Source organism: Plasmodium chabaudi (genome assembly GCF_900002335.3).
Source record: "Plasmodium chabaudi chabaudi strain AS genome assembly, chromosome: 3".
Taxonomy (NCBI): Eukaryota; Apicomplexa; class Aconoidasida; order Haemosporida; family Plasmodiidae; genus Plasmodium; species Plasmodium chabaudi.
Genome location: NC_030103.2, coordinates 327,095 through 354,788, shown reverse-complemented (window position 1 = coordinate 354,788; position 27,694 = coordinate 327,095). Strand labels below are relative to the sequence as shown.

General features: G+C 21.2%; 8 protein-coding genes across 8 annotated transcripts; 4 read left to right on the top strand and 4 right to left on the bottom strand.

The window, feature by feature from the left end:
* Positions 1–264: 264 nt before the first annotated feature.
* On the bottom strand, positions 265–3,489 carry PCHAS_0310100 (conserved Plasmodium protein, unknown function; the record flags this gene model as incomplete). The annotated part of the gene is made up of 1 exon (XM_734623.2): positions 265–3,489. The coding sequence occupies one exon, from the start codon at positions 3,487–3,489 to the stop codon at positions 265–267; it is 3,225 nt and encodes a 1,074-aa protein (XP_739716.2).
* Positions 3,490–9,254: 5,765 nt separating this feature from the next.
* Positions 9,255–10,094, top strand: PCHAS_0310000 (conserved Plasmodium protein, unknown function; the record flags this gene model as incomplete). Its single annotated transcript, XM_735625.2, has 1 exon — positions 9,255–10,094. One exon carries the CDS (start codon positions 9,255–9,257, stop codon positions 10,092–10,094), a length of 840 nt encoding a protein of 279 aa, XP_740718.2.
* Positions 10,095–12,759: 2,665 nt separating this feature from the next.
* Positions 12,760–13,947, top strand: PCHAS_0309900 (conserved Plasmodium protein, unknown function; the record flags this gene model as incomplete). Its single annotated transcript, XM_016799798.1, has 1 exon — positions 12,760–13,947. The coding sequence occupies one exon, from the start codon at positions 12,760–12,762 to the stop codon at positions 13,945–13,947; it is 1,188 nt and encodes a 395-aa protein (XP_016653193.1).
* Positions 13,948–14,494: 547 nt separating this feature from the next.
* PCHAS_0309800 (syntaxin, putative) lies at positions 14,495–15,439 on the bottom strand (the record flags this gene model as incomplete). The annotated part of the gene is made up of 1 exon (XM_731646.2): positions 14,495–15,439. One exon carries the CDS (start codon positions 15,437–15,439, stop codon positions 14,495–14,497), a length of 945 nt encoding a protein of 314 aa, XP_736739.2.
* A 1,753-nt stretch (positions 15,440–17,192) lies between these two features.
* Positions 17,193–19,049, top strand: PCHAS_0309700 (conserved protein, unknown function; the record flags this gene model as incomplete). Its single annotated transcript, XM_016799787.1, has 5 exons — positions 17,193–17,316; positions 17,497–17,681; positions 17,824–18,199; positions 18,293–18,480; positions 18,582–19,049. 5 exons carry the CDS (start codon positions 17,193–17,195, stop codon positions 19,047–19,049), a joined length of 1,341 nt encoding a protein of 446 aa, XP_016653192.1.
* Positions 19,050–19,143: 94 nt separating this feature from the next.
* On the bottom strand, positions 19,144–23,022 carry PCHAS_0309600 (conserved Plasmodium protein, unknown function; the record flags this gene model as incomplete). Its single annotated transcript, XM_016799781.1, has 1 exon — positions 19,144–23,022. One exon carries the CDS (start codon positions 23,020–23,022, stop codon positions 19,144–19,146), a length of 3,879 nt encoding a protein of 1,292 aa, XP_016653191.1.
* A 492-nt stretch (positions 23,023–23,514) lies between these two features.
* On the bottom strand, positions 23,515–24,263 carry PCHAS_0309500 (50S ribosomal protein L33, putative; the record flags this gene model as incomplete). Its single annotated transcript, XM_016799774.1, has 4 exons — positions 23,515–23,536; positions 23,657–23,747; positions 23,849–23,928; positions 24,097–24,263. 4 exons carry the CDS (start codon positions 24,261–24,263, stop codon positions 23,515–23,517), a joined length of 360 nt encoding a protein of 119 aa, XP_016653190.1.
* Positions 24,264–25,307: 1,044 nt separating this feature from the next.
* Positions 25,308–26,805, top strand: PCHAS_0309400 (monocarboxylate transporter, putative; the record flags this gene model as incomplete). Its single annotated transcript, XM_741105.1, has 2 exons — positions 25,308–25,736; positions 25,864–26,805. 2 exons carry the CDS (start codon positions 25,308–25,310, stop codon positions 26,803–26,805), a joined length of 1,371 nt encoding a protein of 456 aa, XP_746198.1.
* Between the last annotated feature and the right edge of the window lie 889 nt (positions 26,806–27,694).

The window sequence follows — 27,694 nt, the reverse complement described above, 5'->3', positions numbered from 1 at the left end:
AATATAAAATCGATATTGTTTCAAATACACAATTTAAATTATCCTTGTATATATATATGCGTGAAGCAATGATCATATATTATATAGTGTATATATATGAGTGTGTTGCTTCACACTTCAAACATTTTTTCATATTTTGAATATATAAATCCTTTTACATATTTTTATATCAAATAAATATGCATTGAAATTGTCTTTTTGCATTATAAATATATATATGTGTATATATTAAAACAAATTAATAATATATTAGACTAAAAACAACTATAATTTTTTGAACATATTTTCTTTGAACACCACTATATCAATGGTATACAAAAAAGTACCTTGCTCATTTTTTATTTGATAATTTTCCAAACATAAATACTTTGGATTCATGTTTTTTAAAACTGTCAATACTTGTAAATGGAACATAGAAGATGTTGTATTAGTTTCTTTGATCTTTTTTATATTAGAAAGATATAAATATAATTGAAATAATATTATTTTTTTTCTATCAACCTTTAAAAATCTAAATAAATTCATTATATCAAGACATGTATTATGTCTACCGTTCGTTTTTAACAGGCTATTACTTCTTGTCCATTCGTTACAATCTGTTTCTGCTTCATTGCATTTATCTGTAATTTCAAAACAAGCGTTTGTACCATTTTGTAAATCGTCCTTGTGTTTTATTTCATCCAAATTGGTACTACATCTCTGGGGATAATTTAAATCCGTTTGATACTTTTCATTATTTATCATTTGCAAATAATCATAAAAAAATACAAATGCTGTGTTAGAAATTTCAATATAATCATCTTCTGATATATAACATGCAATTTTTTCAAATACTTTATTTTCTACATTTTTATTAAAATTGTAGGAAATCTCTTCATTTTTAAAAAAAAATTCTAAGATATTACAAGCATACGAATAAAAATTATATAAGTACAAATTATTGGCTATATAAAGTATTTTTTTTAATAAATTCTTTTTTATGTATATATTGCAAAATGTGTTTTTAAACAAATCTAAGTACACATTTGTTTCTTTTAAATATAAAAACATATCTAACTTTATTAAGCATTCAATAATTTTGCTCATATTTACAAATACATGTTGTTTTATATGCTCATTACGAATCTTTTCTAAATTTATATTTAAACTAGTATAATTTGGCGTGTCTAAAAAATTGGTATTTTGGGCTTCGGGACAAATTCTTATAATTTCATTTTCCAAACTTTTTAATAATAGGGGCTCATATATTTTATATCTGTATTTCAAATTTGATAATGATATTAAAATTTTAGATAAATTATCTAAAGAAATGTATTTGTACTTTTGTAAATAATTTATAGTCAAATCATCAATGATGTTATATTTTAAATCCAGTAGCTCTTTTCTATTATACCTACTATTTGAATTATTTTCAATAAAAAATTGAAACTTAGAGCATGTTAATAAAAGTAAAGCAATTATGTCTTCATTTATCATTTGATTATGTTTGAAATAAGTATATGCATTATAAACATGACACCAGATATTCTTTATATAATCAAAATGAATAATTCTATCAAAAAATATATTGTTTAAAAAAATTAAAAAACATACATATTGCTCCTTTAAAAATTTATTTTCTTCTTTCATATTTTGAATATATAGGTTACTAACTTTTAAAACATTTTTATATACCAACTCTTTAACTTTATTTAAAATTATATTTGCATCTGAACTTTCACTTTTTATATTTTTATAGACAAAAGATAGATCGTTTAAAATGTATATATGTGTATCATTAAACCTTTTTATTACATCATTGTTTATTATAAAATAATATAAAATACATGATATATTATTGAATAATAAGTAAAAGTCGTATGAGCTGTATAATTTATTTATTTTTACAAAGGAATTAGACAATATTTTAACATATAACAAATCATTAGCTTTTAATTTAAATATAAAATCATCATAATTTTCGATTTTATAAAAATAACTATTACTTCTTTTTGACACATTTACTTCTTCATTGTTATCTTTTGACTTTACATGATTGTCTATAGTCTTATCATGCGATATAATATATATTGCATTTTTATTTTTCATTCTGATACAATCTTCTAGCAAATTATTACACATGTTTAATCCCATTTTCATAACAGAAAAAAATAACGAAGTGTTAGTATAACATTTATTCTTTGATAAAGTAAAATATATATTTTTTATAGAAATCAGTGAAATTGAAAGAAACTGAAGATTTTGAAATTTAATGTTGAAGAATGATTTTAACAAGAGTTCATAAAATAAAGAAAAATTATTATCAACAAGTTTACTTAAAATATACTTATTATTTATTGAATTCAATAATGTACTGTAATCTATGTCACATAATACACTTTCATTGTCTGTTTTCTGTTTTAAATTTTGTAACATGCATAAAATGACTTCTTTTGATTTAGAAACTACTGTAGTATTATCACATTTCTCTGCCTTTATCATGCTACAATATATCTTTAACAGTTTTATAAGATATCCTATATTTTCATTCATTAAATTCTTATGAAGAATCTTTATAATTTTTTCATCGATATTAATGTTTAAAATTGAATTATCTATATATAGCTTTAGAATGTTTAATATTTTGTTATTCCCAATTTTATCTATATTCTCATATACCTTCAGATAAGATTTGTTGTAAATTTCTTCTTTGCTCATTTTAATTGCATAATTATCTATTTTTTTGAATTCTTTAAAATAGTGCACATTAAGTTCATTTCCCTTTATTAATGATTTATCAAAAAGCATGCCCGAACCATTATTAGTAACATATGTATTTAATATAAACAGAATTTTATATATGTTATGGTTTAAAAGATATAAATTGTCAAAGACATGGTTAAAATAAAAGTTATAAAAAAAAATTAACCTTCTATCATCTTTATTCCATTTATAAAAGAAAATGATAAAGTTAATTAAGTCGTTTCCATTCATTTCATGCACTTGCTTAATAAATTTATTGCAAATTTTTCCTAGGAGTTCTCTTCTATGAAAGTGTAAACCCTTGTCACTGAATTCAAACTCACGTATTCTACATAAATCATTTTTATCTAAATTTGTTGCTGATATAAAGAAATCACAATCATCGCATTTTTTTTCAAGTTCTGCAAATATCTGCATGCTTTGTATAATCTGACTAAAACTAATATAATCAAAGCATTTTTTGTATTCATTTAACAAGTATGTATATAATAATTTATTATTAAGTTTTTCATCACCTTTAACAGGTTTGTCCTTCTGTAAATTTTTAAATATTATCAGTCTGTCATATACACTTAAACTGTGATCAAAAATATATTTTATCTTATTCTTCCTACTATAATCCTTTTTTTTCTTAGTATTTTTATAATTAAAATCTATGCTAGAAAAGTTTGATTTAACATTTGCGTACTTTAAAGGGAAAAATGTGTTATTTGCATATAATATTTTGGTTTTCTTTAATACATTCATGTTTTATCTAATCCTTGAAACAAACAATATGGATTCCCTTTTTTATATATTTATATTTTTATAGATATACATTTTGTTATAAATATATAAATTTATTTATTTACTTAATACAAATTTCTAATTAATAACGTGAATTTTCTTTAACTAAAATAAATTTTTTATTTCATAGTATAAATTGTATATATTTAAATTTTTTTCATGAATATATTGTCGTTCTTTACGATAAATAAGATTTAAAAATTGCAAAGTCACTAAACAACAGGATGCTATATAATAATAGTGTGACCCAATATACCATTATGATCGAATTATTTATATATATTATTATGATAAAATCCATCTAAATAAATATATGGTGTTATTTCTTTTAAGTATATTTATATACAAAATTCATACACACTAATTTGTTTAAAGATGTGTTCGTTAAATTATTGCATATATTACATATAACATAAGCATTATTCTCAGTTTCATATTCAATGCTTTTCTCTATATTTTTCTTATAATATGCTAATTTAAAAAAAAAATTAGCCACATTTTATGGTTAAAAAGTCATACCATAAGAAAATATGTTTTCTATATGACCCTTGTATATAAGATATTTATGAAGTATTGTAAATTAGGAAACACGACGGAATTATTAATAGCATTTAATTGAATATCTAGAATTTAAATATTTACTAATCATATAAAAACAAATTGTAAGATATGTAAATAAAAGCATAGAATGGGGGGTTCACACAATCTAAATGATAAACAGGGAGAACGAGTCTGGCAAATAATGTAAGGTTGCAATATTTGTAAAAGATTTACTTACATTTTTCTAAAAAAACAAATTGGTTTATACATGTTTTTTCTAACGTAAAATTGCTTAGGATATCATAATATTATTGCATATGATTATGTTTGATTCTTATAAATTTTTTGATATATATAGTCTTCCATATATTTTAATGTATGCTCATTATTAATGAAAAGTGAAGTTATTAGTTATTTCACCTTTTCCAATCATTATATAAATCAATCACCATTTATGGTATAGAATAAAGATGTAAATATAAAAATTGCTTATGTTGTAACAATTCATATGGCAAAACATATTATGAGAAAAATAATGTTTTTATGTATATTCATCTAGGCTATAAAGGAACAAATAGCACATATCATGAATTCATTAAGACATAAAATATTTCATTTATATTAATAATAAACTTTCTATTGATTTTCATAATAAATATAATATTATATGGATTGTATTAGACAATTCCTGTAAATCATATATTTATTAAGAATAATATATATTATTTTAAAATTATAAAATATTATATAAACATTAATATTATATTTTAAATTAATATATATTTTTATAAATAATAATATTAATAAAAATAAATAACGTATAAATAATTAAAATATTTAATTAAAACATTAATTAATATTAAAATAATAATTTAAATTAAAATAAATATATTAATTAATATAAATTATAATATAGTAAATAATATTTATAAATTTATTAATTATATTATTTAGTATTAAATAAAATTAAATATATTATAATAAAATATTTAAATTAATATAATAAAAAATAAATATATTTAAATTATTATTAAATAATAATATATAATTAATTAAAAATAAAAAATGTGTAATTAAATTAATATTAAATAAATAAATATATTTTTTAAATTATATTAATTATTATATAATATATTTAATATAAATAAAAACAATAAATTAATTAAAGAATATTATATTTTATTAAATAATTATTATAAAATATTAAATAAATTATTATAAATGTAAATATATATTATTAAATTATCATATTTATTAATAATAACCATTAAATATTAATTATTTAAAAATTAATTATATATTTTAATTAAATAAAAATGATTATATTAATTTATTTATATATATTATATTAATTAAATATAAAATAATTATTTAATAATTTTATTTAAAGATTAAATTAATTAAAATTAAATATATATATATAAATAAAATATTATAAATTAATTAAATATTATTAAAATATATTATTTTTATTTATTAATTATATTTAAATTAATTAAAAACATTATTATACAATTAATATTATTATTTTTAAACAATAATATGTATATTAATTAATTAAACATATAATAAAAATAATAATTAATATATATTTAATAATTTAATAAATTATTTTTTAATATAATAATATTAATATGTCTTATTTAATAAATAATTATTTTAATATATAATATTATTATTAATTTAATATGTATTTATTTAATATAAAATAATTTAATAAATATTTTATTTAATATATAATATTATTAATTTAATATAATTAAATAATTTAATAAATATTATATTTTAATATATATAATCATTAATTTATATAATATAATTAATTAAAATAATATTATTGTATTATTTAATTTATTTTAAAATTGTTTCTTAATATAATATTTAATATATATATTATAAAATATATTATTATTTTAAAAATGTTATGCATAATATTTTATATATTATAATAAATTATTTAATACATGGTAAAGAAATATAATTATATTTATTATTTTCTAATAAAATTATAGTATTATCAATTTTTATATTTTACATTATTTGGAAAAATTTTAAAACATTGTCTAGCTATATATATGTTTTTTATAAATTCAGAAAGCTATAATTTTCTTAATGAACAATGTTTCATAACACATTTTTTACTTCTAATATAAATGATGATGTCTATTATAAATCTCATGAATGCTATATGATAAAATTTTACAATACTACAAAGAATCTATAGTATTTGTCATTTTTGATAAAATGTGTACAAAATTGCATAAATTATTTAAATATAATTTCTTCGCAATATATATATTACTATAAATGATGACTTTAATGCCATCATGAATAAAATCATTTTAAGTATCTACAATATATTTCAGTATTATACAATGAAGTTATATTACTAAAAATAAAAATATAATGAATACATATTTGTCTAGGAATACAAATATATCACCCTTGTAATTTGAATGATGTTAAAAAGACTCACGTTAGAAAATGGTAGAAAAAATGAGTTTTATAACTCTTATTTGGTTTTGCACTTTTTTAATTTCTCAAAACTTTGTTAAAATTGATAGAATTAGCTTATAGAATATTCCTGACATATAATGTTTATGATAGACACAATACTTACATGATTTAAATTATATAAATATTTATTTTTATATATTATATGCTTATATGCATGTATACAAACACAAATATGCTGTAATACATTTTTCATTTAAAGGGATATAATATTATATAATTAAAAATATATATTATGAACTAAATGACCACCTTTTTTAAATAACCTACACGATATGTTTATTTGTTTTTTTTATATAAGACTAATATTAATAGACAATATTGTATTTATAGATATTCCTTTATACCTGATTATACATGTTTATGATGCAATGACTCATATGCAGTCTATTTTTTATTATATTATGAATAAAGGTATAAATTCAGTAAAAATGTTTCCTCATATCTGTGTCAATACGAATTCAAAGTTCATGTAATCTATTAACTTATGAAGATGTTTTAGTTATATAAAATCATTTTCATGCTTCAATAAATAAAGAAAAATATGACAATAGTATTAAATGGTTATACCTGTATATTTATACTTCACTTTTATTTGTTTATTCCTATTATAATATGTAGATGTATTTCCATAGTTATTTATTTTATAATGTCTAATTGAAAAAGCTATTGATTACATAAAAATATAACTAGTTAATAAAAGATATTACGAGTTTTATACATTTACAAAGATGTGGTAGATATAAAGGGTTAACTTATAATTATCATTAAAAATAAAATGTTCATTAAGTGATTTTTTGTAATTCTTATATAAATTAAAAGGGTATATTATTAATCAAAATTGTATGCATGAAGACGAAAAAATATATTAGAACTAAGGATAAGGTATAAATTCAATATACGCAATTACAAATATTTCCCTCATAAAGGTTGCATCTAAGACATATAATATGTACGGTACCGTGCTCTTATAAAAAAGAGAATATATTAGCCCATTTTTTCACAATAAAATTAATTATTAGATAAATTGGTATTTATAAAACATAAATATAACACCCATATAATGAATAAAGGGAAATTATAGTGTTAATATAATATGTCAATAGATGAAATATCATAATCACTGTGTACGGATTGGTAACAAATCGTAATAAATGATAAATATAAATTTGTAACAATACCTTTACTAATTATTTTCGTTGTAGAAAAAGTATATAATATGTATATAAGGATTCCAATCAAAATGTGGTTATTAATAAGATTCGATGTATTATTTTTAATTTATCGCAAATAGATACAACAAATAAAAGAACATATAAAAAGATATTTTGACCTATTAACAGGATATTATGTCGCGCAAAGTAAGACGAGTGGTAGGTATATTATAGATAAGTATGTAGTCCTAAATGTTTTAATTGGTTAGAAACGAAAAAGATAAGAGAATGATATTTTTTAGTTTTCATTCATATATGTCTTTCAGAGTTTTATGATGAAAATATGTTATTATTTCGTTTTAAAACTTAAGTCACATAATTTCTTTTGTTGCTTTGTTAAGATAAAAGTTTTACATCCTTGTATATGAATTTCAAAATATAATAATGCATTATCATATAATTTTAATGCTTAAAATATTTTTTGTTATGATCAAAATTGCCAATATTGAATAATAAATTGTATCAAGAGAAAAAGTGACAAATATTTTTAAGTTATTATTGTTACATATCAAAACTTAATTTAAAAATTAGAGAAAATATAAAACACCAATAAAAACTTGAATTATGATTTACGAAATGCTTTTATAAGGTTATGAGAAAAAAAAATATTTTTTCATCCCCAAAATAAGCCTGCTATATTCTGCTAAAGGGGGGATGAAAATAATATACAATTTTTAAGTTTCGTACTTGTCACTCTTCCATTTATTAGCAATTTCATCATGATCTTGACATTATATGCATATATGCATGGTATGAAAAAATTTGTAAGTGCGTATTTTATAACGTATATAATAAAGCGTGCTTGAAAAAAATTATTATAAGTAGTATACTAAAGTATGAATAAAAATATGAATTTTTTAATTTAAAAAATATATGTAAAAAAACTTTATTTGAAACGAAAAAAAATATTTTTTAAATCGTGGAAAATGCATGGAAATAATTATATAATAATTGTACTAAAAAATATATAAAAATTAATACATAAGCAATTGTATAAAATTTATTTATATATATATTCATACAAGTAAATGTAGTAAATGCAAAAAAAATTATTTTTACGTGAATGCTAGTTATAAGATTTGTATAAATAATAATTATTGAAGTAAAAAAGTAAGGCATAATTAAATTGTTTTTATTACTATACATTATATATATATATTTACATATATATCCCAAAAGAGTATACGCTTTTTCTTTTTAAGACTTTTATATTTTAGAATATAAAATTTGTTAACCTTTTTAATTTTTCATTTTTTTCTCTATATATACACGGAAATATTGTTATATTTTGTAGTAGATATTGTATATTGTAATCATTTTTTGAGTATTATTTTATTTTTTTGCTCTTATTATAACCCCCTTTGCTTATATATTAGCTAAATATAATATATATTATTACTATATATATGCCATATTGCCCAATATATAATAATTTGTGTTATATTCCTATAATAAAAGATGAAAAGTGCTAAAAATGAGAAAATAATGGATTATCTATCTTGCCCGTTAGACGATGTAGTTGATAGAGAAAAAAAAAGTGGAAACATTGGCTTTTTAAGTAATAGTAATGGCAAAAAAAAAGAATTTAAACCAGGTTTTTTAAAAAAAAAAGATGGATCTGGAAATTCACGTTTTCGAGGAAGAGGGAAACCACGATTTTCAAGTTGGAAGTCAAGAAGTTTTAAGAAACCATATTTTAGCAAGAGATTGAGCAATTCCAAGTTTGGTAAATTTGGTGGTAAAAAATTTTTTAAGAATGGATCGGGTAACTACAGTTCTCGTTATGGAAGCGACAAGTTTAAAAGTAGTTACAATAAAAATTATGCAAGCAGAAAAGCTATTAGCAAATCAGCTGGAATTGGATATAGAGGAAATAAATCACGAAAGCTATTTAAAAATACACCTACATCAAGAACCTTAATTAGTAAAAATATGAATAGTTATAAAACTGTTAAACTTCCAGCTAAAAAATTTAGCAATTTGAATATTTCACTTCATCGAAAAAATCGAGCTTTCGGATTAAGCGGAAACAGAATTAGTGCCCTTTCAATAAAAAAAAGCAAAATAGGTGCATTAAATAAAAGCAAATTAATTAGAAAAGGAGTAAAGAAAAGTATTGGTGGCATCAAAGCTCGAAAAAGTGCAAGTGGAAAATTTAAGCCCATGAATAAATATTTTTTATCAAAAATTAAAATAGTTACATCATTAAATAAAGTACCATCCCCCCTAAAAGAGCAAAAGGACACAGAAGTTAATCTCCCTGAGTCATTGAATAATACTGTGAAAAAGGAAGAATAAATATATTTTTTTGTGTATGAATAAATCGGGAAATAAAAAAAATAAAATGATTATAAAAGAATAGTGTGTTAATAAATATAATTTATATAAAAATCCATGTTTTGTAAGCATTATTTGTACCTAATTTATTTATTTTTTTTGTAAAGTATAAGATAAAGATACGAAAATTATACTGAAAAAAAAATAAATGATTATTATAAAAAAGGATTAAATACTTCAAAAAAGTTTAAATAATATCCTTTATGTGAAAATTTTATTATCTCGTTTAAAGATTAACAAATTAAAAATAAATTTAATTTGTATTTTTAGCAATCCATTTATATTGCATTTAATATTGTACATACATATATGCTTATATAAAATAAATTATATATATATATGTATGGTATATTTATGTGTTTAGACCAAGCTAACAAAAATTTCGATAAAAACATTTTGCAAAAGATTAATAAATAGTTCTTTATTTACAACATATTATAGCTATCGTGATTTGTAATATTTTATAGAATTTAAAATCAACGTGTTTTAATAAATTATATACGTATTTTTGAGAAAGATGGGCAAAAAATCATACATTATTTTTTATAAATGGCGAAACATGAAAAAATAAAAATGTTAAGTGTAAAGGAATTACTAATTAAAGAGCCCCAAAGTGAAATTAAATGAAAAGAAAGAAAAAAACAATATTTACAAACTTAATCAGCGAATATACTCCTGTTCTTTATTCATAAAAGTAAAAGGAACTAACAATATTAGCATAAGAGAATATGCCTTATTTTTGAAAACTATGAAAAAATAATATTTTTTTTGTATAAAGCTTTTTTTCTATAAAAATAAAAATACTTATTGAGATGGATCTCATTAATTAGTTAAAGTGTATATATATTTATTCACTTATCTATATAACATTTTGTATTGCCATTTTTTTATTTTAAATGTCTTATAAAATCTTCTAAGGAAATATACAAAAGGCTTAATGATGTACGAAATAATCGATTTTTTTTTGTATATGTAGGGGATGGAAATGAGAATAAATTGTTAGCATTAGATATTGATAAAGAATAAAAGAAATAAAAAAATAAATCACATATTTAATAATTAAATATAAATAATAAAAAATATGAAGTACGAATATAAATTTCGAGTAATATTAGACCTATATAAATCAATAATTCGCAATAATAAATTATGTTACCCCTTATTTAATAGTGTGTAAGATTACTTTAGTGATCCAAAAAATAAAATTTTATCAAAGTATTCCCATGCAATATATGTTTACTTCTCTTTTCCTTATACCCTTTGAACTATATTAAGAATAATAAATGCTTTCATTATTCATGCGAAACAATAAGTGTTTATTATTAATTGTGTTAATATAAAATTTGTCCTTTTTTCGTATTTATTTTTTTGTATCGTACAATTTTTATATTTAATATATACACAATTATTTTTTATTATATTTTAATACGACGATTTGTTTATCAATGTTTGCTTTTTTTGTTTTCCTACCCAACTGTCATCATGGTGTGCACATATGCATGCTGTGATTTTATTTTTTTAATTATCTAACCTATTTAACTACCGATGTAAGATGAATATATGTAAAACGGATTATATACAGCAACGATTTATGTTGCTTAATTGTATGTTGTATATAGATTCTCTCTGATTGAATGTAAACAAATCTTATGAATTCATAACAAGACAAATACAAATAAAATAACATCATTCTACAATAATAAAATAAATTGCCTTTTGTTTATTGTGGTAAAATGTATAGCCATTTGAACTACATTTTATATAAACTTCATTATATTCCCCAAGCAATTTTATATATAATTATCCAAATTCTTACAAAGCTAACAAACTTATTAATCCGACAAGCTATATATTTTTTTTTTTTGCCGTTTATGTTTTATTTGCTTAAATGGTAATTTCCCATTTTTTGGGATGTATTTATGTAAAAAAATATAATTAAAATAAAATTTATGTCGATCCATATATAAATAAGTATACTATATTTTAATATTTATCCAAACTCCGCAATTAAAATCAGCAAAATTATGCGCATATTTGAGAGTTAGGAAAATAAAAAAAGTAAAAATAAGTTGGAGTATTTTTATAAATTAATGATGAAAAAAAATATAAAGCACACAAAAGTATAAAAAAATACAAAAATTATATATTTTTATTTATATAATTATGTTTAGTAACATTTATTAGTTTTTATATAAAAATATTTTATCAATTGATGGGGGTAGCTCGATATGATATTTTTTTTGTACAAAAAAATAAAATAAGTTTGAAAAATTCTTATATCATAGATCAAAAGAAAGTGATGAAAAAAACATGAAGCACACATACGAAAACAACAGCATTTAAGGGACAATAAAATCAATATGCACAACTATATAAATATATATAATAATAATATTCATATCGAAAGGAGGATTATATATACACAAAAAATTTAAGATATACTTATATATGTTTATCTTTTGTACAACAGTTTAAACAAAATAGTTACTTATTATTTATAAAAAATATATGGTTATGAGATATGAAAAAAGTGTTTAGAGCAAATAAAATTTATTGTAAACCTTTGAAATGATGGGAAGAATAAAACGAGACAAAAATAATAAGATGATGAAATAAAAATAATAAAATGAAATTGATTTTTCTTAAAAAGTTTGCAATTTGTTTTTTAGTGCTATATATTACAATAAATAAAGTCAAATGTGTTAAAAAAATAAACATTGTAAAAACGACAAACCCAAAAATTCAAAATACAGTGTTACCATATACTAGAAGAAAAAAGTATTTTGCTATAAACCTTTTTAATAAGTTACAACAGTTAAGAAAATGTAACACATTGAAGGAAGAAATTTCTATGAATAAAAAAAAAAACATGATTAATTTGGTTTACAAAGACATAATTAAAAAAAATGAAAAACCAATTTTAAACAAGCTAGAACATATTTTAAAAAAACAACAAAATACACGTTTCTCTGTATCGTTTAACGAATTCATGCACAATTTTCATAATAATTTTTTGTATTATTATATATTTTTTTACGTTTTAAGAATAAACGACTATATACATATCATAAAAAAAATTAATAAGTTCTTAGCTACCAAGTTGAAGATAAATCTATTAAATAATACAATTCACAATATGACAATTTTTGAAAAAAAATATATTTGGAATAAAAAAAGAATTCATAAATTTTTTGAAAATAAATTTAAAAAAATCAATATAGAATTGAATAATATGTTAAATAGACATTTATCAAATTATGAATATCATTATTACAGCACACTTGACGAAGGAAAAAGTTTTGATCATAAAAATTTTCATGATATTGATGACAAACTTATCCAATACTTATATAATACATATGGCTTATATTTTCATGGCATGTTTAATAACAAGTTTTTATTACCCAGTTTAAATATTATCACACGTCTTATAAATACGAATATTCAAATATTTCTTTTAAAAAATTTTAATACTGATAAATATACAGCAAATAAAGTTATGCATACATATAAAACATTTTTCACATTAACAGCAAAAAATAATACTATTCCATTATTTATTCCATTTCAAGATAATAGAAAATTGGTTGAAAATTATCATTCTACATTGGATGCAATAGTGAAAAAACATATTAATATTGATATACCTAATCTAAAACTATTGAATGTCTTAAATTTATCATTAATATTGTTAAAATTGCTTATACGTAAAATTATTCAGTTATTATTATATTATACTTTATTGTACTCCAGAAAATATATATATCAAAAAATCCCTTTCATAAAAGATATATTTTCCTTTTCCTACCAGTAGAGCTTCGTGAAGTTATAATTTTACGCACACATTAATATATATAACCAATGCCCATGTACTAATATTTTTAAATCCATAATTACAAAGCGCTTGCTTGTGAATTGTTTTCTCTTACTATATTACTACCAATGTGAAAAGCCAAAAAATAGCCAAATATGTTAAATCAAACTGAATTCATTTTTGAGAGTTTGTTATATATATTAAAAAATAAATTAATTTGAATATGAAATACATTATATAAATACAAAATGGTGAACAGGTAGCAATTCACACATATAGGATATACTATATTATTTAAGTATATCTTAATTTAGTATATATGATACAAATGACACGAACAAATTGATATTATCACAAGATATATATAGCTTATTTACAAAAATACAAAAAAATAAAAAAATAAAAAAGCGCATATATGCGCACACAAACAAAAAAGGCCAAAAAATAGATTTTTTTTAAATCCCTTCTATTCATCATAATTTTTTTGTGGTTTCAAAATATTGTTTATAAAACTTATATATCCCCATAAATGTTTACCATTATAAATTTAAATAATTTTTACTATAATAGGCAGGAGCATAAAAATTACAATAACAACGATAGCAACAGATATATAAAACATCCATTTGGATGAAGACTTTTGAATATTTTTTGCATCAATTAAATCAGCATTCGCTTTTTCAGTAAAATGTTGAGCATCATCAATATTATCATATACGCTATTAATTACATCATCATTCATTTCAATCAAGGCTGACAATTCTACAATTGTTTGATGTAAATCACATACATTTTTTTCTAACGTTTTAACATCTTTATATTTTGTTTCTACATCCATTAATGCATTTTTTAAATCTTCATGTCCTTGTAATTTCCATTTTACTAAATTTTGTGTATTTACATTTTCATTATCTAATACATTATTAATATCTTCATCAGTATAATTTGGATACATAATTTTTATTTGTCTTGATATTTTGTCCTTTACATTATTTTGATATAAATTTTGAACTGACTGATATTTATATAAAGCTTTTTTAAATACATTAATTAAGTTATCGTGTATAGTTTTTTTTATAATAATATTGTCATGTGATTTTAATAAAAATTTTTTTCGTACATTTCTTATATCAATTTTTGTAGATTGAATAATATTATTTCCATTTTTTATTTGCATATTTAATAATATACTTGTCTCATTTTCTTGTTCTACAGTTGTAGCTATACTCATCTTATTTTTTAAATTTGATATTTCATCAGCAATTTCATAAATTTTATTTATCTCTTGTTTTATTTTATCAACACTATCAACATAAGCTATTAAATCTTTATTACATTCGTTAGAAATATTTATAATTGTATCTTCATTCTTTTCCAAATTATTATCAATAACTTTGTTACTCTTAAAAATTAACCATGGGCTCATATATTTTGCGCTTTTACTATTTTTCCTTATAGCCAATGTTTTTATCTCATCAAATAGGTCATTCATTTTTTTTGGTTTTAAAAAAATGAAAAATAAACTAAGGTAAGTCTAAGCATTTATAGGGAAAATAATATATATGATGGACAAAAGAAATCAAACCATATACTTCATTTGATAAAAATAGTTTTTAATAATTCACATTAATAATATATTTCATTATTGGAAATTTTTGTCTTATCTCCATTGTATTGTTTCACCCGTTTATGTAGCTGTTTTTTGAGTTTGGCACACACACGTAATAATGTATATGCATGCATATGTATACCTCTTCAAGCTTTATTTATAATTTACATATATAACAATACTGATGCAATTAAATATTCATTTTATAGAGAAAAGGAAACAAAAAAATATAATTTTTCACTTTTTGAAAGGATACTAAACAAATCTTCTATCTATTATTCTTGCTCTATGATTAAATATAAATATGTTACATATTTAAGAATGACATTTTAATTGCGTAAATTATGTAATTATAAATTTCCATCGAATTACCTATTTAAAGTTTAAATCTGTTAATATATAGCATTTACAATTCTTAAAGACTTATTATCTATATACAATTTTTTTATAAATATTTTTGAATATTCCTTTGCGCTTTATATTTTGATCAGGTACAAAATTAAATCATTAAAATTTTATGTAATAGTTAAAAAAAAATATATATATATTATATATTTAGTAATATATATTTTTTTATTTTATTTAATATAGAATTTATAATAATTTTCCATTTTTCTCGTTGTTTCGTTATACGTTTTATACCCCATAGAAATAATGTATATACTGATTATACATAATTAAATATTTTCCGCTCCCCCCAAAAAATATATAAATGGACAAATATTAATTACGAGAAAAAAAGGACATTCAAGTTTTATATATAATTTTTAAAGTATATTAATTTTAGTATGAGAAAATAAAACATTTTTTGTATTTTTTTATTTATAATTTTTTTTTTTGCGAATTGGATTCCATACATAAAAACCATATATGGAGAGAATAACGTTGTTTTTATTAACCTGTGGAATTTTCCAAATTTTTTTAAGAATGTTTAAATTAATTAAAAATTAATTTATAAACACGTTGATATTTAGGTGTACCTTTTTTTATAAACACTATTTTCCCACATGTATAGGAAAACAATTTATATTTGGTTGCCTTTCATTAGTTCGTTCTATTTTATGACAACGAAATGGTTCATAACATTTTCCTTATAAACAATTTATAATTAATCAGGTGTTACTATGAAAAATAAAATAATTTTTTTACAATAATTTTCCTTTTCATTTTTTTTTAAATATACAACCAGTTTAATAATTACATTTAAATATTAACAAATTTCACTTTATTAATTTTCCAATGTAATATATTTGCACACACTATAAAATTTTTATTTTAATTTCCCCCTATTTTTAGTTGTCTATAAAAATAAAAAAGGTGTGTAATAATTTTTTTTTTTTAATTTCTCACAAATTTCTGTCTATATATTTAATAATGAATAATACAATTTTATATAATTGTATCAATTGAGTTAAACAAAATATAAAAAAGTCTATTACAAATGTTTTATTGTATTTATTTATTTATGTTAGTTTTTGTTACAGTTTAATATATTTCATTTTATTATACCGTCTTTTTATTTGTTCGCTCTCTTATGGGGCAAATATCAATATTATAAATATCATTGATTTATAAATGCATAATTTAATTATAATTATAGTATAACCGCTTTGTTATTGTATTTTTTTATTTAATTATGTTTTCTCTATACCCCCATAATTTAGTTTATGCGGGAAGTTGCATACTTGCCTCAGTATGTACTCTCTGTGTTTGTAGAAATCGTGAATTATTTCCACATATTAGTGAAAATAAATCCATTGGTAAAAATAATCAAATACTTAATTTTAGCTACATATTATAATGTGTGCATATTTACTATCGATTTTTGGTTTATCCTACAACGAATGTTGTTGTTTTACTAACCTTTTTAATTTAAAATTGTTTATATATTATAAATATTATTTGACAATACTCATAATGCAACACCTTTTTATATGTAGGCTATTTGTACCGTCTTTTAAATATTCACAAATATGAGGCCTTCAATATTATAGTCCAAATTCATCATATAAATTTAAAATTTGGGGACGATGATAATAATAAATATATACTCCATTTAAAAGTTGGAACAAGATATTCTTACACGAACTATTATAAAAACCACCTTAACAAAATACATATAGAGGTAAAAAAAAATGGAAAAAACTATTATATACAATATGCTCATGCTTATATCTACCATTGTATAGACAATTTTTATGAAACGTTATATATATATATATATATATATATTTTTTTTTTTTTTTCCATTTTCCTACATATGACAGGAAAGAAAAAATTTGGTTATCAAACAGAATAATACTACAATAACAGTTGAAGTTTATAAAAAGGGGACAATTAAAAATACTTTTGTTGGATCAGCTGAAATTGATATATATAATGATATAATTAAAAAATATTTCCCTTGTAATATGTATTTTAATGTTGTAAATAAAAATCAAATTGTTGCAACAGCTTGCTTGTCTTTTCATTATATTAATTTAAATTCTATAAAGAAAGAGGATCAAATATATACATCTTTATTTATTGAAACTATTATATCCGTTCAGAAACACCAAAATAAAAATACCGAACAATTAGAAAAACTTATAAGTCAGGGAATAGAACATTTCAGTGCAATAAAGGAGCTCGACGTTAGTTCAAGTAAGTATTTCTCAATTATACTGCATAATGTATATACCTATGAATATATCCATATTATTTACGCACATCTATACACATTTTACCCTTACGCAGCCATATATAAAAACATTACGAACCTTCCCAAAGAAGATAAAATCCGTCTTTTCTGCAAAAGCCTAAACGGCCATTTACTACACAGCAATTTTTATGTAAAATCGTTTTATAACAAATATTATTTTTATTTGCATTTTTTCAAAGGAAAATTTTATTGGTGCTACTATAACGAAGAAGCAGATGCAAAGGTTGGATGAATTTTATAAAACAGGGACACGTCCCAATATTGAAAAAATTATTATTATAATTATGTAAAAAATCGTGAATATTTCTTTTTCCATTTTTTTAGGTTGACAATAATAGAGTTGGGTACATACGACTTGAATATGTAAAGAATGTGTATAGTGACATGTATAGTCATAGATATTTTTATATAAAATACAGAAAAAAGAATGAAAAAAAAGAAAATTATTTATATTTAAAAACAGTAGATAGAGATCGAAATATATGGATTAATATAATCCATGATTTTATAATATTGGTAAATAATTATAGAAAAGAAAAAAAAATGAAAAGAAATAAAATTAAAGAATTAACAACTAATTATGTACAAGGAAAATCACGAGAAGAAATTGAAATCAACAAAAAATTGTCACAATCTTTTTCAAAAAATTCTATTAAAAATAAATATTTAGAAAAAAAAAATCATATAGAAACTTTAAGTAATGCTGATGATGAAAATTACAAAGCAAATGATAACGAATTCGAAGACATACTTAAAGATATGAGTAAAAATATGTGTATTTATAGTGACTAGTTTGTTTTCAAAATTTTTTGCCATATACTATGTATATAACTTTTATATATTTAAAAAAAAGGAATATCTTTCCTCAAATAAAGCAGTTACATTATTATAGAGAAGTTATTTCTTCCAATAACTTTTTCAACTTTTGAATATTTAAATCTTGATTAAATAACGGATCAATTGGTTGTTTTTTTTCTACTAATTTGATTTTTTTATTTATTTCTACATGCTCACATTTCCATTCAGAAAAATTAACAAATGATGTTGTGTCTAAAATGGTGAAGGAGAAATTTGTTTGATGTTTTTTTTTTAAAAAATTATAAATACATAAAATTTCTGTACAAAAAGAAAAAGATTCATCATAACTATGTGTAAATATTATTTTATTTTTTTTTATATTTGTAATTATTTTTTTTAATTCATATGGATAGAATATCAAAAAATGATAAAACTCTTTTTCATTTTTTTCTAAAGTAAATAAAATATCTATATTTATATATGTATCTAATTTATAAAACTTATTCATTTTTTTAAAGTTATATTTATTTGTATTATCAAATTTAGCTATTTCATTAAATTTCATTTTTTTTAAATTATTAGTAACATTTTTAATACTATCATTAACACTTTTATATTTATATCTATAATTTATTTTGTCTTCATAAAGAAATAAATTATCATAACACATTTCGTGTTCGCTATTTTTCTTTCCATTTTCTGAAGCAATGAATTCCATATCTTCTTTTTTCAATTCAAATAAAGTCGTACCAAACAAGGTTGCACATTTTGGGTCTTCCCCAACATTCTCTCCCTTTATAATCCCGTGATTTGTTCTGACTTTTTTTATTTGTTCGATTTCCATTATGCTACGATAAAGATTTTCGTCCATCAATTTTATGAAATACAAAATATACGAAACCTGATCAATATATAAATCAGTTTCATCCGTTTTTATTTTTTTTTCCTTTCCTACCATATCAGCAATTTTTGAAAAAATTTGAATGATTAAATTTTTCCTCTTATTCAGATTTTGCTTTACCAACTCAGAATATCTTTCTAAGACAGGGTCTTCATTTTTTATTTTAACTAAATTCTGTTCATTCTTTGAAATAAGTGGGATTAAAGAAATGTTTATACTATTTTTATCATCCGTTTTGTTGTCAAATATTTTGTTTGATACATCATGAATAAGTATAAGCAAAAACTTTATGTATTCGTTAAAATCGAAATTAAATGGATAGACTTCTGTTTGTTCAACCTTTTTCAAAAACACCTGGTCACTGCTTGTTAAAGTAGAGTATTGATATTCATTCGTTTTTTTATTTTCTACATCCATTTTATTATTTAAAAAGTCGTTTAAGTTTAGTTCATTGTTCTCTAAAATGTGCATATCATCATATAAGGATGTTGCTGATTTTTTTTTCGTATTGAAAACATTTTGTTTTAATTCTGTGCTTGTAGGGAGTAACCATTTTTGAGTTATATCACAAGAATTGTTAATTTTATGTTTATTATTAAGTTTGTCATATTTGGATATGTCAATTTTATTTTCGTCATTAAATTTACTGTTATCTAAAAAAAAGTTAGTTAACAACTGCATTTGTTGTTCATTTATTTTTTTAAATATATCATAGGATAATAAAACTATTTTCGCTTTTTTCTTCAACTCAAATTTATCAAAATGATTATATATATATTCAAAAATATTATGCAAAATTTCATAATTATAAATTTTGGCTTTATTAAATATTTTTATATATAAATATAAATTATTAATACTAAAAAAAAATAAGTTTCTTTCCAAAATAGATATACACAATGTATATAAATTAGCATATTTGACTTCACTTTGATACATAAAAATCATTAAATTATGTAAAATATATTGCAAATTTTTATCATATAAATTGTTTTCAATTATAATTCTGACTTGTTCAGAAACATTGTCTCTCATTTTATTAAAAATATTCATTAAGTTTATGTTTGAAGTGTGTGTAATGTCCTCTGTATAATTTGGCTCTGTTATTTTCGTACTATTTTCTACACCCCCAAAGGTATTATATTGTTCTATAAAAAATGAATTTTTCATCATATAGCGGTTTGTAAAATATTCATACACTGTTTTATAGTAGCCCTGGTTTTCCATCAATGAATATGAATAAGCTGTTTTATTTTCGCCTCCCAATTTTTCCACATTTTCAACATGTTCAACATGTTCAACATGTTCAATGCTTTCTTTATAGTTATGTGTGTTTGTTTCTGTTTCTTTGGGGCTTGTTTTTTCATTTATATGTGGATCGCAGCTTTGGATGCACTGACTGTTATTGCCCGCACATTCCATCTTTTCGCTGGTGTAAAAATGCATAGCATATTTATACATATGCACATTAAACCTTTTCAAAATGTTTGATATGCATTTAAAAAAATTAATTAAATTATCCAAGGAATGCTCTTGAACTGTTTCTGATGATAAAATTAAGTCATGAAAAAAATTGTAATTTATATAATCACATTTTATACAACTGTTTATTATATTTGTTATTTGAAAAATATTAAACATTTGCTCATCATATTTCAAAAATTTATTTTTATTAATTTGAGTATTCTTTAAAATAGCTCGATTATATTCGTTCACTGTTTTATCATCTTTTTCCTTTTCTTTTAAAAATGTGTGCATAATATAATTTGACAATGTATCAAAAAGTTCATGAACAAAATCGGGTTTGAATTTTGAAAAGGCATAAAATATATTTGTTATATGTATAGAATTATAAAAACAATAATTCTCTAATATAATATTTTTTAATTTTAAATATAATTCTTCATTATAAATATTTAAATTTGACAAATATAATAAAAGAGATGGGATAATAAAATAGTTTGTATCCTGTATATTATCATTTAAAATTTTTACAACATTTTCTATCATATCTTTTTCTTTTATTTTTATTTTCAACTTGTCTATAGACGAAAGAAAAAATAACATATCTTCTACAGAACATTTGGAATTACTAAGTTTTGCTATAAATTTATTTATTTGAATATTTATTACATCATATTTTTGTTCTTCATTTATATCACTTGTATCCATTTCACACCTTTTTGAGTAAACATGTAAAACGTTACAAAAGGTTCGAACATTTAATTTTTTAAAAGTTGTTTTTTTTAAAATTTTATCATTAATAATATTTACAATTTCTTTATATTTTTCCATTTTTTTCCATTTCTCAAGAATATATAAAAATATACTTAATTGTTTATTTGTCATTTCGTTTATTTTTTTTGATAAAACTTCAATATGTCTATCAACAATATCAGAAATGTGTGCAGCCTTATTTTCTTCCCTATTTTCATATCCTACTTTATAATGAACAATATTTATTTTCCCTTTTAATTTACTTAACCCAATTAATAACATAAACATTTGTTTTGTTTTTATAAATTTGTGGTTCTCTTCTTCTTTACAATATTCAACTAAATAACGTATCCATTCTTCTTTATTCTTTACACCATTTTTACCTATATCATAAATCTTTATACATAAATTATTAATACGTATAGCATTTTCATCATTCCTTTCTTTTCTTTCTTCATCATGTTGTTCTACACGTTTTGCATGCTTTACTTTATGCAAAATTTTATTACTATCAAATGATTTATCAGTATGGCTACTAAAATTTACACCATATTTATTTGGAACGAGGCTCATATGTTTTTTGTTTATTTCCCAATCCGTCCTATATCCAATGTGTGCCTTATTATGTAGTTCATTTTTTTTCACGAGTAAAATATAATTTTTGTATTTATTTTTGTTTTTCCATTTTTTGGTAACATTTTCATATGAATGGAAAAAAACTTTTAATCCAAATTTGTTGTAACTATTATTAAAAAAACGATTTAAAATTTTATTTGAAATATTATTATTTATGGAATACCATTTTAAAGAAAGTACTTCACTTGATATTATTCCTACATTGCTCGTCATATCATAAGCTTAAATATTTTCCATAGGCAAGCCAAACTTAACCATATATATAGTCTAATATTTTTTATTCTATTTTTAATTTGACTATTTTTATCTTTATATTTTATTCTATTTTTTTGTTCATTTATCAAGCCTTATTATGATATATTCACAAAAAAATGTTTTACAATTTTACAATTTTTTTTTTTTTTTTTTTTTTTTTTGCATATATCATAAAAAACGTTACACATGAATATTTAAATAGTTAAAATTTTTAATCTAATTATTATAGTGTTAAATGTAGAGTTTTAATTAATTAAATATGCATACATATTTTATATTATAACGTTCACAAATAAATACCTTGTTTTAAAATTAATATAATTTGTATGTTGTTATACTAAATTCAAAGATAAAATTTTAATATGCAATAAAATTTAAAACAATTTTTCTCAATAACAGGATAATGCTATTTTTATAAGAAAAATTTAAGAGTGACAGGCATAAAAAAAATTAACTCATTCTTGGCAGGCTCCTATAAATCGAAATTTTATAACTCAAAAATGTTGGTGAAAATATTAAAAAAGATATAATAAATAGTAGGAATACAACACATACTATATTAGGGACGTTTTTTTTCTCCTTTTTTAATTACCTGTATGTATTGTCTATTAATTTGTTAAACTTTCCGTAAAGATAGGACTTTTCAACTCTTTTTAAAAGCGGTCTTAAGTTCTTGTTTTTTCCTAAAGATGAAGTAAAACCATGAACATGTATTAAACATGTGAAGTTACTTACACATGTAATATATGGATATGCACACAGTTATATTTATAAAAAAAATAACCTGTGAAACGGGCATAATTAATTCCATGAAGTGTGAGTTTTTTCTTCGATTTTGATTTCATGTGTTTCTGGTAAAACATTCTGAAAAAGGTTTAACGAATGAAAATGTAGCGAAGTTATAAGTGTCATAAAAAATATGACTATGCATTTTTTTATATTGATATGAGCATATAGTAACATAAAATGGGTGCAATTATGGTGTTTATAAAAATGAAAAACATGTAGACGTATTCATAAAAAGATACTAACACATGTCGATTTACAATCGGGTCATGCTTCCTTAAGGACATTCTAAACTTTGATTTTGATGGAGAAATATAGGTAGAATAAATATAATTACTTGCACATGATGATACTAAATTAACATGAACTCTTTTGCTCTTCGAACGGAAAAATATATTACTTAAAAAAAGCATTTTATTACTCTCTACTTTGAAATGTATGAAATGATCTTCATTAAATAGATGAAAATGTTATCAAACTAGGTATAACCACATATACATGTGCATCAAATTTAAATATACGTCTCTATATAGGTACATATAATTCTTTGTTTTTTTGTAAATTTTATCAAATATTACTTACTAGTTTATAATTAAATATTCTATAATGGTTTTGCACATTATAGTATTCCCTTCATTTATTTTGGTGTATTTTATATATTATATATTTAGATCATAATGTGAAAAAAAAATTGGTACCCCTTAAAATAAAAATATTACCTCTTAAGTGGTGTTAAAAGCATAAAAACTGTAATTAGTATATAATTTTATTTTTTAATAATATTTTTTTTTATATATAAATATATAGATTTTTATTTGGCTCCAAAAAAGAACTACAAAGAATATTTTTTTTTTGCTCTTCCCATGTGTACAATAGGAAGCATAAAATATTATTTCGTGACTAAATTATTATCACAGCACTATATTAAAAAAAAGAGAAAGAGAAAGAGAAAAAAACATTTATTTAACGAATGGCTGAAATAGTTGCATGAATGTAATACATATACAAATTAAAAAAAATAAAAAATATCAAAATAGTATATTCTTGAAGTATAAATATATGAACAAAACAGTATAAATGGGATAAGATATAAATTTCTCATACATAAAAATGTGAAAAATAAAATTATTTGTATCTGATTAAAGACATAACAGCAGTGAATATACATAAAAAAAGGAAGAATATATAAAAGTTTGAGTTAACCAACTAAATCATGCCATTTATTTATATATACACAAGATTACCTTTAAATATTATACCTTATAAATAGGACAAACAAAACAAAAAAGCGAAAAAAAAAACAAAAAATAATAATACCCCCTAATATTTTACCACATATTCGTTTTTACATAAAAAATAACGAAACAATAGCATGGTAAAAATATATAAATTTTAGTTAAACATTTTATTTATTTTTTCCTTCAACATTTTAGAGCGCTTAAATAATAAACATAGAAATGAAAAAAGGAGGAAATTCAAAAGCATCAGCATATAAACTAATTTTAGGAGGGTTTTTAATACATTGTACATTGGGTAGTATATATTGTTTTTCTAATATAAGTGCTTATGTAATATCTTATATGAAAATTATAGGATGCTCCAATGTTAAATATAAGGATAGTAGTTGGATATATGTACTTACGTTAATATTTCAATGTTTCTTTGGATTTTTTGGAGGAATACTAAATCAAAACTTAGGCCCACAAATTAGTGTCTTGTTGGGTGGATGGCTAATGTGTTTGGGAATATTATTGTCATATTTTACTGTATTTAATTTTTATTTATTTTCGTTAACTTATGGAATACTTTGTGGAATCGGGTGTGGGATTGCATACCCAATCCCATTGTCTGTTGCAGTAAAGAAGCACTACGATTACAAGGGAGTGGTACGAATTAAATGCATGACACAATCCAAATTCATATATATGCAACACTATTTATGTACATATACATGCACACATTATCAACCATATTTTAATTTAAAATTTTTAACTTTCATTTTTCTACTTTCAGATAAGCGGAATAATTTTCATAGGCAGGGGATTGGCTGTTTTCCTTATTTGCCCTCTACAAAACTACTACATTAATAGATATAATTACATGCCTGACTATACCCCTGAACTGGAAAATTCAGATGATAAGTATTTTAGTAACTTAGATATATTAAATAAGGTACCATATTTATTTATATATGAGGGTATATTTTTTGCTTTAATTCAATTCATTGGGGCATATTTAATTTCTGATACAAATGATACAACCAAAGAATTTATGACATTTAATGATAAAACAAATAAAATTTTATATTTTGATGAAAAGGGTTTTACTAATAAACATAATGTAATTTCAAATTCCTTCGAAACTTTATCAAGTGGATCAAATTTTTCATTTAGAGAATCTAGTACCACATTTATTAATCGAGAGTTTATATTAATTTGGTTAATGATTTTTTTCAATTGGCAAGCTATTTCATATACTCAAGTATTTTGGAAAATATTTGGATTAAATTATTTATATATTGATGATAGGTATTTATCTATACTAGGAGCTGTTTCATCACTTTTTAATATTTTTGGAAGAATTTTTTGGGGGTTTATATGTGATTTAACAAGTTTTAAATTTGCTTTAATATTAATGAGTATATTAATGAGTTTTTTAACTGTTACTTTGACATTATCAGGATTTTATGGAAAACTAACATATTCCATTTGGGTCTGCCTTATTTTTTTTTGCCATGCAGGAACATTTTCAATTTTCCCATCCATTACTGCACACATATTTGGAACGAAAAAATTTGGTCCAGTTTTTGGACTTCTTTTTACTGCTAGAGCCTTTTCTAGTGTTATTAATGCAATGATTTCAGCAGCGATATTAAACAATATTGGAAATATTGCCATGTGTGCAATAGTTTCTATTTCTTCCTTTATTAGCATTATGCTAGCCGTAGTTTTTTAAAAAAAAAAAAATATGAACAAGTCAGGCTAAATATGAAAATCACATGACCAAAATCACAATATGATGAAATATTCTTTCTATTTAGCTAGCCAATATATTTAAACATACACATTTGTAGAAATACAATATATACATTATTCAATTTCCCTTTTTTATGTAAATTTGTGAAGATATTATACAAATTATAATAATTCTTATAATTAATGCCCTTACATTTATGGAACATTATGTGTGTGCTTATGCAGACATATTTTCATATAAAGTACATCCATGGGATGTACCTCCACGAATATACAGAATATGTATCAATTTTATATGGAGGAAATGCATATGCATAAAATTATACATCCACCTTTTCGAATGCATACGTAGCATATTTTACTCATGTTTTTTATTAATTTTTTTTGTTTTTATAATAACACAATTATATTTTTAAAATTGCTTTACTATTTTGTTTTATGAAAATTGGAAAAAAAAGTATCCTGCTATTTTGTTATCAATAAGTATGCGGTTAAGATATGAACCAAATTTGCTTGCTCCTGACTTTTTCAGTTTTTCTTTTAAAATTGTCCAACAATATTATCCCTTATATTTATATAGGACATATTATAATGAACATGTATACACACACCCGATTTTAATCTTATAATTACATACAATATTTATCACGCCTTCTTAATTTATATGGGAAATAAAAAGCCGCAATAATTAGTCGAGTATAATTGCTAGTTTTTTTTCTCTCCATTCTTTATTAATAAAACAATTTGAATACCAAAGGGAGGTTTGTTTAAAATAAAAAAAAGTGAAATAAAGATTGAATTATAAACACATGGATATTGATGAAGAAGGAAAAGACAAAGTTGATTAAAATTGCATATCCTTAGCGTCT